Below are 15,322 nucleotides of genomic sequence, written 5' to 3'. Positions count from 1 at the left end.
GCCCCGGGATGTGGGGGGGGGAATGATATCAATAGTCCTGACTATTCATGGTTGAGAGCCAGTCGTCCAGGTCCTGAAGTACTAAAGCAGACAAAGACACGACCACCGACTTGTTTCACAGTTTTCTTCTTCCTTTTTGCGGCAGATGTAACAAGACACACACCCCCCATCGTTTTTTTTTCATTTCAATTTCAGCTCATCAGTTCACATAATATTCACCCAGAAGTCTTGTGAATTTTGAGGACCTTAAATACGAAATTCGGGTAAACGATGCAACAAAAGTACGAACTTGAGAAGGCGGCAAATACTTTCTGCTGTACTGTATTTGCTTCAAATGCAAGTCACATTTTTTTTTTTTTCCAGAGCTAAAAATCTTACCGGTCACCTCCCAACAGAAGGTTTTTAAACTATGTACAGCACATACGCTCAGATGGGACGCCACCCACACAAGCTCCGTCCGTCTTCAACCTCCTCGGCGCTCCAAGTCGCGCGAGGCTCGGAAGCGCCTGGCCTCGATATGAGGTAGCAGTTTATTTCCCAGTGCAAAGAAAGAACCCCCCCCCCCCCCCCAAAAAAAAGGTCCACGCAGCTAAAGCGAGTCCACCGCGACTCGGCGGCTCTCCTCAAGGGGGGGCGCCGCGGGCGGGCGAGGCAGCAGAGTCCGCCTGAGCTCTGCCTCGCGGTCACCGTCGAGATGTCCTCGGCTCGTCAGCTTCACCGGAGGGTGAAAAGAATCTTCCCGCGCCGCGCGCGCGTCTTCTTGACCTTCTCGATGGCACGGACGCACGTCGCGGCTCCCGTTGCAGAGGGGCGGCGTGCCATCCGCCGGGTGACGGCGCGAGTAGGGCGGAGGGGCGACGTGCTGGTGATACTCGCTAAGCCCCGATGGGGCAAAGCCGTGCGCCCGGTAGTCCGGATCTCTGGAGTAGTGCTCGCCGCTCTCCAGACAGTCCGCGCACATCGCCGGACCGTCGAAGCCTGCGGAGGATTTGGCAATGGGACTTCATTGGCAACCATCATCATCATCATCCTCATTCGGTTGTTGTTGGCTCGCGAGTGGCCAGTAACGCGTCACGCAAGCAGATACGGCGCTCGGTTACCCGCGGAGTCCGCGGCGCGTCCGTTGGGCCGAGGTCCGCTGGCGGCCTCCGCGCGGATACATCCGTCCTGGCGCTCCGACAAGGTCCCCTGAGAGGAGAGGTAGCTGGGCACGTCGGGAGGCACCATGGTCTCGTCTGGAGACAAGCCCACCGAGTGTGAGAGCGGCGCCCCGGCAGCCGGAAATGTGGGAAATCGGCCGAGACTGACCCGTGTTGGTGACGCTGCAATCCTCGCTCTTTTTCCTCGTCTGGTAGATGATGCACACCCACACCAGGGAGGTGAGCACGATACTGGTCACCACGGCGATGACGACCACCCCCACGGCGACGGCGCTCAGGCCGGCCGGCGGGGCGCAGGGCCCGCGGCGGCGGGTGACCAGCAGCTGGCTGTGAGCGCGCTCGGCGCCCAGCGGGTTGGACATGAGGCAGGTGTAGCGGCCGGCGTCCTCCAGCGTGGCGGCGCCGATGACCAGCAGCTGGTTGCCGGGGGTGAAGTGATGGCGCTCGGACGGGCGCAGGGGCCGGTCGTCGTGAAGCCACGTGATGCGGGGCGCCGGGCTGCCCAGCGCCTTGCACTGCAGGGCCACCGTGTCGCCCACCGCCACGTTGCGATCCTCCAGGTCCTGGGCCAGGTGGGGGGTCTCTGCAAGGGAAGGGGGGCGGGGGGGGGCCCAAAGTCCAGTTTGAGTTGGATTCTTTTTGCACTTTTTTTTTTTTTTTTGCACATTGTCTTTGTTCTTTTTTTGGGGGGGGGGGGGGGGGTCTGAATTGTTTTTAGGACGCGTCCAGCACTTGTAGCCTGCGGCGGCTGCAGTCAGAACCGGTTTTGCTTCCACCCGGTCGCGTTGTACAGACCATTCGGGGCCGCGTCCCTTCACTGAAATCAAAACAAACGCTTCCTCGAGTGTCGCGGTGCATTGACGCGGGCGGCGGTGAACACGATTCGTCTGCAAACGGCTCCGCCCCCTTCAACTGACACGCTCATCTCGGCCGGGCTCATCATCTCGGGCTCCCCTTTTTCTTGACCGGACATGTTTTTCCAGACGGAAGGCTGCCTGACCCCCCCACCCCCCGTGCGGAACAAACATCCTTCTGTGAGCCGCTCTTGCTCCCCCAACAAGCCCCTTTGACCCGAAAGTTTGACCTTTGGCCCCCTGACCCGCAGCAAGGCCACAGCTGCTCTGGGGAGGGGGAAAGTGGAGATATATACAGTATATAAATATACTGGCGGCCCGGTAGTCCAGTGGTAAGCACGTTGGCTTCACAGTGCAGAGGTACCGGGTTCGATTCCAGCTCCGGCCTCCCTGCGTGTCGTTTGCATGTTCTCCCCGGGTCTGCGTGGGTTTTCTCCGGGTGCTCCAGTTTCCTCCCACATTCCAAAAACATGCGTGGCAGGCTGATTGGACGCTCTAAATTGTCCCCTTCCCGAGTTATTTACAAGCGCCGGACGACACCGAGTTTTGAAGAGAAGCGGGGCGGAAGGGGCACGTACCGAGCACAGTGAGCGTGGCGTTGGCAGAAACGGTTCCCGCCGTGTTTTTGGCCGTGCAGCTGTACACGCCCATGTCGTCGGGCTTGACGTCCATGATGAAGAAGACGTCGTCGTCGGGCATGACGTGCATCCGCCGCTCCCGGGCGGCGGGGAAATCCGTGCCGCCGTCCTTCTGCCAGGCGATCTGCGGCGCCGGGTGGCCCTCGGCGGCGCACTCCAGCCTGGCCGTGTGGCCCGTTCGGATGGTGCTGTCGCGGGGCGTCTTCACAAAAGACGGCAGCACTGCGGACAAAGCAGAGCCGGCGTGGGTTGCTTTGGTCAAAAACGCTCGTCGAAAAGCGGATTAGTGCAACGGCAACGGGCCTTTGATTTGCTGGAAATTTTGCCCAATTTCCAAATGTCTCACTCGTCGGAAGCGTACCGTTGACGATGAGGCGGGCCTTGCTGGAGTAGGTGGAGCCAAAGTGGTTGGTGATGACGCACTGGTAACGGCCCTCGTGCGCAAAGGTGACGTGGCGCAGGTGCAGGATGGTCGTGTACTCCGTCACGCCTGCGGCGGCGGCGCCTTGGGGCCGAGCGCGCACGTGGGCGTAGTTCTCCGTCTCGGCGCGTGCCAGCGGCTCCTGGTCCTTGCGCCACGCGAAGGTCACGGGGGACGAGCTGCTGCTGGCGGCCGTGCAGGTGAGTCGCACGTTGCTGCCGAGGACCGCCGCGATGGTTTCCGGTTGAACGGTGATTTGGGGTTTGGGAAAGTCATCTGACGAGGAAGGGAAACGGGTGGAGGGGGGGCAGGAGACGCTTTGAATGGGCACAAAACCCACGCGTCCATTTTACAAATACAATCCGATGACGTGAGGCAAAAACGTCACCGGCGCAGGTTCACGTTCGACAGGGTGCGGCCACGTTTGCGGAGCGAACGATTAGCATTTGGAGCAGGCAAAGTTAAACATCCCCGAGCGAGCACACGTCTGCGTCGCATCCGTCACTCACCGCACACAAAAGCGCCGGGTGGCGCCAGGAAGAGCGCGGTACCCTTCAGACTCTCGGGGTGGGCGCAGGTGGCGTTGACGCCGCTCCGCAGGCCGCGGCTCGCCAGCCACTCCGGCAGCCAGCCCAGCTGGCAGTCGCACAAGAAGCTGCGGCTCTGGATGAGGCTGCGGCCGAGAGGCAAGCACGCGCGCATTATTTGCCTGCGCCAGTCAAATCTCGGGGCAGCCGACGCGACGCGCAAAGCGCTCACAGCGTTTTGAGGTTCTTCATCTTGCCGAAGGCGTCCGCCTGGATGGAGCGGATGGCGTTCTCGCCCAAGTTCCTGCGGAGGCGGCGCAAGTCAAAGGGCGTCCTCGGGCAAGTCGGCGCCGTCGCGGAGGTGGCCGTGAAAACGCCAATGACGGTGAAGAAGACAAAGCGGAATGCGGAGTACTCACAGGTGTTCCAAGGTCTCCAGGCCGGCGAAGGCTTTCTTCGCCACGGACTTGATCTTGTTTCCAAAGAGACTTCTGCCATTTGCAAACACCAAGGGTGTCGAAAGATGAGGGGTGCGGCCATGCGGAGAGAGTGCAGCGCAATTAGCTGGGTCCAAGTCAAATTGTGGAGAATTGAACCGTCTCGAGTACGGGTGTCAAACATGAGGCGCGGGGCCAGATCCGGCCCGCCACATCATTTGAAGAGGCCCGCCAACGTGGATGACGTGGGTCGGCTTCCGGCAAGGGAGGTGGGGGGGGGACTGAATAGGAAAAGGAGAATGAAGGGGGACACTCACAGCTTGCTGAGGCTATCCAATCCAGAGAAGGCCCCGTTGGTGTCCTCGATTGTGCCCGAGATGTCGTTATGGTCCAGCTCCCTGCAGGGGATGAGAGAAACGAGGGTCCGGGTCAAAACATTGCAGGGAGCGGGGCACCGCGTCTTCGCAACACCATCATATTGCCCCTTCCCCTGCTTTTTCTTTTCACCCCCCCCCCCCCCACCCCACTGGCCGTCAAACCGGAGCTGCCAATTTCCTCCTCTTTCCGGCTGGCTGGATGCGAATGGTTGTGGGCTTGTTAAAGCAAGGCCGGCGGTGGGGGCTCAAGAACAAGAGACCCGCGGCAGGAGGGGGTCGGGCGCGACAAGCCCCCACCCGTGGCCGAGTAAGGGGACGCGCGGGCTTGTTTGGAGCTTTCACAGCCCGCCGCCGGCTCGGCGGTGCCGTGCCAGCTCAGCCGGCAAAGCGGGCCCAATTAAAGCTGCCCCGGCTAAGTTTCGGGCCCGGTCTCTGGCCCTTCTCCCCTCCGCTGATGAGATTAGCTCTGCCTCAAAAGGCGCGACGGTGCCGGCCGGCTTGAACGGGGGAGGACGGGACGACAGATCAAGTGCGCCAGTGAAAATAACAAGGAGACGGTGCGGGCACGACGCTAATTGGGGCCCCCCGATTGCGGTCAGTCGGCAGGGTGCTCTGTGCTGTTTTTGTTGTCGTTTTTTTAAATGCTTTACAAAAGAAGGATTTGAGGAGGAAAAGCAACTTGCTGCATCGACTCCAAAGGCAAGGAAACGTTTGTGACTTTAGGACCAAAACCAAAGCGGGCAAAAGAAACAAAGCCAGAAAGACGAGAAGGTTGCCACGGAAACCATGCCGATGCCGATGGCGAGCCCGCAATTACCTTGTCCAAACAAACAAACGCGATCAAACTTTGAATCCGCAAACAAGTCGGGCTTTCTCATTATCATCTGCGAGGGCGCGGCAGCCTACGCGGGAGTCGTCGCCAGCGATTCCGCCTGGTTAATGGCAGATGGGGGGGGCAGACTTACAGGATGCGTACGGCCCTGAGGCCTCTGAAGGCTCCCTCGGCGATGTGGCTTATTGAGTTGTGCCCCAGACGCAGTGTGTGGAGATCGCCCAGCACGGCCAGACTGCCTTCGTCCAGACGAGTCAGGTTGTTATACGACAGATTCCTGGAGGGGTTGGGGGGGGGGGGGGGGGGGGGAATCACACAGACAAGTTGCGGATGGAAGGAGCTGATAGAGCACCGATAAAGAACAAGCCGCGACTCGACCGGACCTACGTCGCTTCCGATGTGTGGAGCGCCGGCGTGCAATCTATCATTCGGAGGCGCCTCGACGGGATATGGCCCTCAGATAGGTACGGCAAACTTCCACCCGCGCCATCCGACTCGTAATCTTGTCTAACCGTTCCACATGAACAGGCGCGGCCTCGCTCGCACTTAGTAACGCCTCGGCTGAGCGCAGCAGCGCTTTATAGCGGCAAAATGACTGTCGTGTCAACAGCGCGGGGGAGGCTATCGGGTCGGACCGTGTCCTTCGCTTGACAATGGAGGGCAAATGGGATCATTCTGCGGAATTACCAAAGCGCAGCGAGCAGAAGATCTCACTCGCTCGCACAAACGTGTATAAGGCCGTCCGTTCCAAAGCTGTTGAGCTCAGGTCTAATGACGGGATAAACAGGATTATCCTTGCTGCGTCGTGTAGCATGTTGAGGTGGCCCGATAATATTGTGGCCAAAAGGAACGGTCTGCAGATGAATGAAAAAAAATAAGAAGAATCTCCTCACAGAAAATGATGTGCTGTGTCGGAAGCTAACGTTCCGCTACTGGCAAATTGTTGTCATTGTCGTCATTTCATGTCAAAACGTGGGGTGAGGTGGTAATGGTTGCAAAAATCCCATCTGAAAATTCATCAAGGCCTTCTCGCAGGCCCCTCAGTCATTATCGAGGCCGTGGGAACAATTTCAGTACAATAAATCCCCACTAGATGGCAGGAGTGGCTTTGATCGGATCTTGGTCCGCACAGCGGATGTGGGCGCGCGAGGTGACGTGCCGAAGAACATGTCGAGATCAACGGAGCTTTTGCAAAATCCCTGCCCTCCCTCAAAAACGAGTCCATCAACGTGTGTTTGCGCATTCGGCACTCGACGGGTGATTTGGGTTGGCGGCACTCACAACACTCTCAGCTTCTGGCAGAACTTCCAGCCATCGGGATTGATGCGGGTTATGGAGTTGTTACTGAGGAAGAGCTGCTGAAGAGAAGTCAGCCCGTAGAGGGAGCCGCCGTTCACCTCGCTCAGGCTGTTGTGCTCCAGGTGGCTGCATGAGAAACAATCCATCGGATCAATCGACGAATCGACGGCGACCGAGCAGCGCCGTCCAACGTCGTTTCAAAAGTCACGAAAAAAAAAAGTCTGGCCATTCATTGCGTACAGGACTTTCATCTTGGCGAGGTCCCAGAAGGCCCCGTCCGTCAGCTTGCCGATGCTATTCCGTTGGAGCTTCAGCGCCTCCAAGCTGGAGAGACCCTGGAAAGTCAAGCCCTCCACCTGACGGATACGATTCCGGTTGAGTTCGCTGCGGGCACGCACAAACACAAAACATGGCAGGAGATTGGCAAGAAATACATCTCCGTTTGCGTCGAGTCAGCCTCCTCGAGGTACGGTAGAGCGTTTAAAAGGACGACATTCGCAAAAAACGCGCAAATCGGCGAGACGTGACTTCTACAAAATAACGTCAAAATAATTCCTGGGCACGTGGACCCGCGCGAGCGCAATCGGCGGCGCCTTGACGGCTACTCACAGCTGGGTGAGCCTCGGGAGCTGGAAGGCCCTGACGGGAATCTGAGCGAGCCGGTTTCGGCCCAATCGCAGGACCTGCAGCGTGGGGCCCAGATGGTCCAGTGCGCCCGGCTCCAACGCGCCGATCTTGTTGTTGCTTAGGTACCTGCGGACGCCCACAACACAGCTGCACACTCACCACGCGCAGACCGGCCGCATTCCGCTCGCGCAAACCTGCAGTCATTTTTTTCTTCTTTTATTTGATGTTGTTTTTAACATTGTATCCGTGATTTTAACTGCTTGTTGTAAGGCGTCCTTGAGTTTCTGGAAAGGCGCCCACAAATAAAATATCTTATGATTATTAATAGTCAAGTCAAGTCAAGAGTATTTCTGGAGCACACTTTCAAACAGCCATGGCTGCATACAAAGTGCTGTACATGGAGCGATTTAACATATACAATAAACAGTAAGACGAATCGGTCATAAAGGCGGTAGAAAGCACCAAGCAGTAAAATCAAGAACAATATATTAATAGTATCATCTCCACCTTGTCGAGCGGAGCGACAATGGCTTGAAAAACAGGAAGCGCTAGATTGTCTCAGCGCATTCTAATGAGCACTTCGATGTCCCACAAATGCGGTCCCAGGATTGGGTTCCCCCCCGCCCCCTCCTGGGACTAAAGAAGGTGATTGATAACTATAGTTTCCAAAATCAAGTCAAATGCTGGAGGGGCTAAACGGGGGCCCTACAGATTACCCCCCCCCCCCCCCCCCATTGCCCGCAAATACTTACAAATCTCGAATCCGGAGTCCCGCGGGAAAGGAGCGTCCTCGTAGTTCGGTGATGTCATTATTGCTGAGGTCCAAAGTTTCCAAGGAGAGCAAGCTTCCCATCCGCATCCCCTCAATACTGCGGATCTTGTTATGGTGTCTGGGGGAAGGCAAAAAAGAGCCGTTTGGCCGAGCAAAGCCGACGAAACGAGCGCTCGATGACGTCAGGTTTCCGAGAAGGCTTTCTAATCTGCGTCGCGTGGCGTCGAGCCGGCCGTCGCGCCATTGGACTGCGGGAATAAAGTCGATTGAAATCTTCTGGGTGCCGCCGCCCATCTCGGTTGCCTTCAGAGCGCAGGCGGGCGACCTCCCCCCCGGACTCTTGGCCAGGCGCGGCGGCCTTCCCACCCAACAGGAATATTTCCAAACATTGAATCCAATCTCGATTCCCACTCGAGCCCCGGCCAAGCGAGCCGCCACTCGTTGGCGTACGTCGCGCGCCTCGCACGTCTTCCGAGAGCCAAAGAAAGGCGAGGAGAACGGGTGCTCCCCCCACTCAAAGTCTGTCCAAACAAGGTCGCTCCCTCCTTCCCTTCTAGTCTTCGGCCAGCAGATGGACATACGCTGGTCAATTTTGCGAGAGGGGGGGGCGGGGGCACGAGTGGGTCACGCCACAGTGCCCACCTGAATAAACACGGGCAGAAAATGCTTCAGGATGAACCCTGCGAGCGAACAAACACAAACAACAAAGCGTACGCGCAAGACAGAGACTCACACACACAGTGGCCACATTGAGCAGCGCCTGGGGGGGCGGATCAAGGGAGGGGGGAGAAAAATGGGGGATAGTTAAGGAGTGAGCGAGGGTCAACAGCTGGTGACCTCTGCTGGGAAAAAACAGAGCAGCCTCAGACCAACGGAAGAGATTGACCTCTTGCGCTGGTTCCAGCACTCGGGGTGGGAGGGGGAGGACGGGGGGGGGCACCCTAGCTCGCTCCCTCCCACGGTCGAGAATCCAGCTGTGTGTGAGAGGGAGCCGCTCTGCGCGTTTGAAGTGGGCGACGCACAATAGCAGGCGGCGAGAATTCCCAAACAGCCAACGGCCAATCGGACGGACTGAATTCCAAAGCTGCTGAGCATGAGCCCGCTCGGGTGCCTTTTGACACTTCCCGCAAAGTGTCAAAAAAAGATGGTGCCATCTTGGAGGGCAATCTGGAGACAAGACAACTATTTGAAACGGGGACTGGTCGGACCACGGAACATTTTTCCGCTTCTTTGATGAGCTTTTGCTCCGGATTGGTTTTCGCGCGCCTGTTCCTGAGCCAACTCCCCTGGAATGGGCTTTTTGGCTACGACGGAGGACGCCATCGACTTTCATTTCACTTTTTGAACTTCCGTTTTCCAACGTGAGCCGTCCCCCACGGCGACACCCTTTCTCTTCCGCAAAAGCGGTGACGTGGCGCCCCGCCCTTCCTCCTCCCTGACTCGCCGTCGCCCGTTTTACCGTAAGCGACGTGACGGACGGCCGCAGCTGCTTCGGCGGCCTTCACTTCACTAAATATTCGGCCCTCCCTTCTGGCCTCTTCTCCTGTCAGACCTCCGGGCCCTTCCCTGGCAACAGGCTTCCAGTCAGGCCCAAAAAAAGACCCCCACCCCCCACCCTCCACCCCGCTCATTTGGAGGGGCGTCACTCAGACGGTTGGGGCGGGAAAAAAGGTTTTCTGTCATGAGGACCATGTCAGCGGCCTAAGAATACCGTCGTGCTTCCGGCAAGGGGCGCAAGTACTCACAAGTAGAGCGCCGCCATCTTGGAAGCCGCCCGTCCTAAATCCGGGATGGAGGTCAGCTCGTTGTGGTCCAGCCGCCTGAAAAGTCACAAAGCCGACGGTCGGCGGGCAGCGAGAATGCACGAAAACGCGGACGCGAGCGGCAGAAAGAGAAGCGGGCGCGTCGCGAGCGGCGCGGGCACCCGCGGCGGCTCCTCTTGTCATATGTTGTCTTCATCTGTGCTGGCACATTTGACAACAAAGTCGCACTTGCTACGCGCACGCACGCTGTGAATGTTTAGCGTGTGCGGATACTTACAACTCTCGTAGATTTGACAGGTTGGCAAACACGTCTGCGCCGATGTCGGTCAGCTTGCTGTGGCCGAGATTTCTGAAAAACAAAGCAGGGAAGGCGATCATGAATTTGCACGCGGGCGCGCATCGATCGGCTTTATTCGTTCTCGGTCGGCACAACGAGGAGAACCGAATTATCAAAACACAAAGTATCAAATCATCCGATGGAATCCGAGCCGGTCCGAATCGACGGGCCTCAAACGGAGCCGCTCGCTTTCCGTGCCGCTTCTGCAAACAAAGCCAATTCATCTGCGCAATCAATTGGCACACATGTTTTTTTTTCCGCCCTTGAATGCAAACCGAGCATATTGGTGTTTTTCTGGCTTTTGTGCCTCCCGGCCTTGATGACACATGATGAGCGCTCGGCTCTCCGTGTTTTTCTCCTTGTTTGCGAAGGTGATGAGGTAATAGCGGCGCGTGCGTCTGCCCTCGTTCTGGCAAAGTCAAGTGTCGAGGGGTGGGGTGGGGGGGATCCACCAACTTGCTCCAAGGTGTGTGCAGTGTTTAGAAAAGGCAGCCACGGGCGCAAAACACGGAAAAACGACCACAAGTGTGCAAACTAAAGCGCCCCACGATCGGTGCGCACGCAACGCGCCCTTTGCTCCGCCGCCTGCGGCTCAAGAGCAAATACGCTCGAGCGATATTTTTGTTTCATTGGGCCCGCATTATGAGCTGAGCTATCAGATAAGGTTTGTGGCAATTCAACAGCGACCGTCGGCGATCAGGGTCCTTCCGCTTCCCTCCGCCGCGGATCGCAAAGGCGGGAATCCGGCACCGAGCGCGCTTGGCGCTTTCCAGATAGCGGCCCGGCAATTCCTTGGAAAGGAATTTGCGGCGCCGAGACGGGAGGCCTGCGAGGTCATTTCCCCATTTGCCCGGGGCACACCCAGGCGAGTGATTTGGCCCTCCGACGTTTGCTCCGTTGGACTCGTTGGAGCCCCGGCGAGCGTTTGCCAAGGTCACAAAATGTTCGCGCGGGCCATTGGCGCAAAACGGACACGGCGCTCCTTTCGTCCAACGTGGCATCACAAGTCCAGTGGGCGTTCGAGTCTCCATCCGGAGCGTTTTGACTCTGACGTTACAACTTTAAACGCAAGCAACATCATATGATGGCGGCCATCAATCAAATCGACAAACGTCCGTGGCATTTAAGGACAAAATGAAATCACACGTCTTATTGATTCAATACCTGTGCAGTTAAAAGCCACGAGTCTGCCAACTTGGAAGTTATGGCCGGTGACTCATCACTCGCGGCGTCGCTTCGTTACGATGCGCCTCATCCCAGGGCGCCGGGTCACAATTTGTCATTTTAAGTGGCCCGAGCGCTGGAAGGAAATGCGGCTAATCGAAAACATTAGCGTCAAACTCGCCCGCCGAGAAATCTTTCCAAGAAGGAAAAATGAATAAAAAATGATATTAAATGAAGCGCGGGCCGGTCTGACGGAGCAAAGAGGAGCTCAGCGGCGGCGCCCTGCAGCTTATTTGACAAAGGGGGGGTGGGGGGGGGGGGGAGAGAAAAAAACCACTTGGAGAAGGCAGCTGTCCTATTTACGGGTGCCGCGGGAGCAGAGGAAATCCGGGGGTGATGTCATAACACCGCATGATGCTCGTTCGGGCAGCACACGGGAGGGCAAAAGCGAGCGTCTCGGGCGGCGGGCGATCGGCCCCCACGGTTCCCCGCCGTCCCTTTCGTACGGGTGGCACTTGATGGCCAGAAAGCGTAAAAGCCGCCGGCGACGTTGATTCGCTCCGAGGTGCCCAAGTGCACTCTGGGGATCAATTCTGTCGTCATCCCCCCCCCCCCCCCCCCCTCCACCCCGTGGGCCGAAAATGACGACGGATTTTCTCCATAGCGGTTCATTCGAAGGCCGCTAAGAGCGGATGCGTACACTTGCCGCAGAACCACCCATCCTCTGAATTCATCGCCATGAAAACAATCGCTAAAAGCCACCCGGCTCGTTTGGGCCAAACTGCTTTCTTACTTCTTGCTTTCTTACGCAAAGCAAAACGCGGCTCTGCACTTCAGCGGCAGTGGTGGCGGGGGCGTAGTGGGCGTGGCCAAAATACAATTGTTCCTGTTCATGTTTTGAAGAGGGACTTGCAAAAAAGCTGCACTTGGCGAAGGGGGGATTGGAGGGGGAGAGTGGAGCGTGAGGCGCAATGACAACGTGCGCAGGGGCGGGCCAGACCGGGTTTTGGTATTGCCGCAGTTGCGTCGTCGCGGGCTTAAACGAAGCTGCTCATCTGGTTCCCGTTCAACTCATTTTTAACTGCATTTGACCACATGCATTTCTCCTTGTGAACTTTGCGCCAAATATGAATCTGTTGAAAAGCTGCTGACGCAATTTGTTAAAAAAGTAAAAATCACCGCATGCCATCTTTTCACTTCGGTGCCATCAAGAGTCACCGAAAACTGGCACTCAATTTGAAAAGCGGACTTTTGGTCAGTCGCGTGTTCATTGTGAGCACGGCAGGCTTGTTTAAAACAGCGCCCGCGACATGATGCAACGCAGAATCCACGGCGGTGCTAAATATGGTCCGACATTGCGCCCGACCGCCTGGGCCTCTTGCGAAACGCGGATTGAACGGAAGGAGAGAGAATCCTCTTCGCACAACAAAAGGGAACCGCGGACCGATGGCAAATGAGTCTTGGCTGACAGGTGTTGCGCCGCAGGTGAAACCTGAACTCAAGCATGCAACTTGCGACCAGAAAAGAAGATCAAACGCCCCCCCCCCCCAGTAGCAGCGATTCAAGTTCTCATCAAATCTTTCGAGGTGGAGTGACGTCACTCGAAAGAAGAATTAATTTTGAAGGGAGTCGCTTACAAGGAAATGGTCCCGGCGGGCAGGTCTCCAGGCGGCGCCGCCGCCGCTTGCTCCAGATGACTGCAGTCCACCGAATCGCCATGGCAGGTACAGTTGTGGGCACACTGCCACTCGGAAGTCAATCCGTGACTGTTCAAAAGTCGCAGTGAAAAAAACAAGTAGAAAAGGCAACGAGAAGCGTATCCAAAAGGTCCCGGGGACACCGCCATTTTGTATCCAGCTTTCGCCGCCGAGTTCTCCCCCCAGAACCAGCAAACGGCAATGTTAGTGCAGTACCGGAACAATCAGATGCACTTTAAAGCATGTTGCAAGTTGCCTTTGAACGATAGCAAAGACATCGGTGGTTTGATGGGGGGGGAAAAAGTCATTTAGGACGGAGGTCCAGCTTTATCTCTTTCGATGTCCGACGCGCGTGTCGAATCAAAGGTGATTCACAGTTTGGCCAGAAAAAACAGCAATCCTCCACTACCGATTTGATGGAACAAATTTTCAACGTTGATGTAACATTTGACGCTACATTTTCGGTGTGCCCAGCAACTTGTGCGCTACGTTTGCTAACGTCCAACAACCCCCAAAAAAGACGTTTAAAGGGCACAGAGCGCCAAGCTCGCTGGAAACATTTGATCGAGCAAACAGGTTGCAAAGTGAACGCCGCTTGAACGACGACCGATGCGCACGTAGCTTAACGTCCACCTCGCAGTTCAAAGTTGAGCCCAAAACTTTTTTCCACGGTAAAACGACTCCAGCGTTGGTCTGAAGCCGAGCGTTGAAATCTCCACTCTGCGCTGTTTCGATCCAACTTTGAAAGGGACGCCTCCAAACTCTCCGATAGAGAATCCGATCAGCAATTCGTCTTCTGCGGGCTGTAGTCACAAAACTAAACAATTCGGGGTAATAAAAAAAAAGAAGAGCCCCCCTCCTTTTGACCGTGTACGGTTCGCCACTCGGAGTTTTGTCCTCTGGCTTACTTTTCCTCTACCCCCCCGCCCCCTCTCGAGTCGGTTAGTGGAGTCCCACGTTGGAAGCACAACAGTGATTCCAGGAGCCGCCTTTGGCTCACTGCGATTGGCTGTTAGTAAATGACGTAATCGCAACGCCTTTCCTTCGTTGGTTCGTTCGGCTTCTCCGTACGCGGCCGAGCCGCTGTCAGTCAGCGGTGTCAAGGCCCGCCCACGTTTCCCACCACGGGGTGTGAAACCTCAAACACCGCCCCCCCGTTACACCACCCCCCACCCCCCGCCCCGCCCCGCCCTCACTCACTCTCGCTCTTTCTTAAAGGGGCCGCAAGTGCCACAGACAGCCCAGCTAATCGCTTTACAACAAGCCATAATCACAAAACCGGTTTCAAATATCATTACGCGCGAGAAGAGACGACCGTAAAAGATAGACATCTTCAAAGTTGCAGCACCAAGCGCATGAAACGACGACGATTGCTGTCATTGGCTGATGATCCATTGGATGTTCAAGTGAAATTGCAATTCCAAGAGCTTGGTGACTTATTGGGTGGAAAAATCAGAGCCTGGTCCCACTTGTCAAAGTATCTGAAAACATCACATTTGCAGTGAAACTGAGGGGAAACATTTTCTTTGCAAGTCCATTTGCCCCCTTCCATTTTGTGCCACAAAGCAAAACTCTCAAGGAAGAGGGGAAAACATATCGCTTCTTATGAATCAAGAAATTCCCTCCAAACTCACTAGAGAAGTCTAAAAAAAAAGCCACCATTCTAATGTTGGGTTATGATTAATTTTTTTTTAACTTTTGAGCTACGTCGTTCGCAGTGCACTTCATTCACACTTTTGCTTTTCCTCCCGTTTTTTAATTTTTTAAACTGCCTGTTGTTTCTTTTTTCATTCATTCATTCATCTTCCTAGCCGCTTGATCCTCACAAGGGTCGCGGGGAGTGCTGGAGCCTATCCCAGCTGTCTCCGGGCAGTAGGCGGGGGACACCCTGAACCGGTTGCCAGCCAATCGCAGGGCACACAGAGACGAACAACCATTTGCACTCACACTCACACCTAGGGACAATTTAGAGTGTTCAATCAGCCTGCCATGCATATTTTTGGAATGTGGGAGGAAACCGGAGCACCCGGAGAAAACCCACGCAGGCCCGGGGAGAACATGCAAACTCCACACAGGGAGGCCGGAGCTGGAATCGAACCCGGTACCTCTGCACTGTGAAGCCCACGTGCTAACCACTGGACTACCGGGCCGGGCCGCCCCCTGTTGTTTCTAGCCCGGTCCTATTGTGTTGGAAGAGGCCGCCAACAGAAAATCAAGCTGTCTTGTTTACTACGAAGAAAGTGTTTGCGAGAGTAAAGTAACTCCAATGGATTCATATTTGAGCAACAAGCGTATTCTTCAAATCTCAAATTGTCCACGTCAAGTCATCTCAGAAGTGCACATCTGCAATTCAATCCGTTTAGCAGAGAAATATTTTGTCGGAGCGTCTTACCAGGCATTGACACGTTGCCTTGCTT

General features: G+C 56.1%; 1 protein-coding gene across 1 annotated transcript; it reads right to left on the bottom strand.

Moving 5' to 3' along the window:
• Nucleotides 1-121: 121 nt before the first annotated feature.
• On the bottom strand, nucleotides 122-14,008 carry lrig1 (leucine-rich repeats and immunoglobulin-like domains 1). Its single transcript, XM_052076450.1, has 17 exons — nucleotides 12,846-14,008; nucleotides 9,985-10,056; nucleotides 9,690-9,764; nucleotides 7,925-8,062; nucleotides 7,155-7,298; nucleotides 6,786-6,929; nucleotides 6,528-6,671; nucleotides 5,380-5,523; nucleotides 4,355-4,435; nucleotides 4,020-4,091; nucleotides 3,833-3,904; nucleotides 3,583-3,746; nucleotides 3,014-3,349; nucleotides 2,593-2,874; nucleotides 1,309-1,743; nucleotides 1,101-1,235; nucleotides 122-978 (listed from the first exon to the last, which is right to left on the bottom strand). Exons 1-17 carry the CDS (start codon nucleotides 13,052-13,054, stop codon nucleotides 590-592), a joined length of 3,036 nt encoding a protein of 1,011 aa, XP_051932410.1. The 5' UTR covers nucleotides 13,055-14,008; the 3' UTR covers nucleotides 122-589.
• Between the last annotated feature and the right edge of the window lie 1,314 nt (nucleotides 14,009-15,322).

This window comes from Hippocampus zosterae, chromosome 9 (assembly GCF_025434085.1).
Source record: "Hippocampus zosterae strain Florida chromosome 9, ASM2543408v3, whole genome shotgun sequence".
NCBI classification, from domain to species: domain Eukaryota; kingdom Metazoa; phylum Chordata; class Actinopteri; order Syngnathiformes; family Syngnathidae; genus Hippocampus; species Hippocampus zosterae.
The sequence above is the reverse complement of the archived record's forward strand: the minus strand, read 5'-3'. Positions and strand labels throughout refer to the sequence as shown.

What these genes read in the sequence shown, in the direction of transcription:
- lrig1 (XM_052076450.1), bottom strand. Translation starts at nt 13,054, where the DNA reads ATGGCGGTGTCCCCGGGACCTTTTGGATACGCTTCTCGTTGCCTTTTC. An exon ending in GGACTCCGGATTCGAGATTT is followed by an intron (nt 7,299 to 7,924) that starts GTAAGTATTTGC and finishes GGGCGTCCGCAG; the next exon opens with GTACCTAAGCAACAACAAGA. An exon ending in CTGGAGACCTTGGAACACCT is followed by an intron (nt 3,905 to 4,019) that starts GTGAGTACTCCG and finishes CCGCCTCCGCAG; the next exon opens with GAACTTGGGCGAGAACGCCA.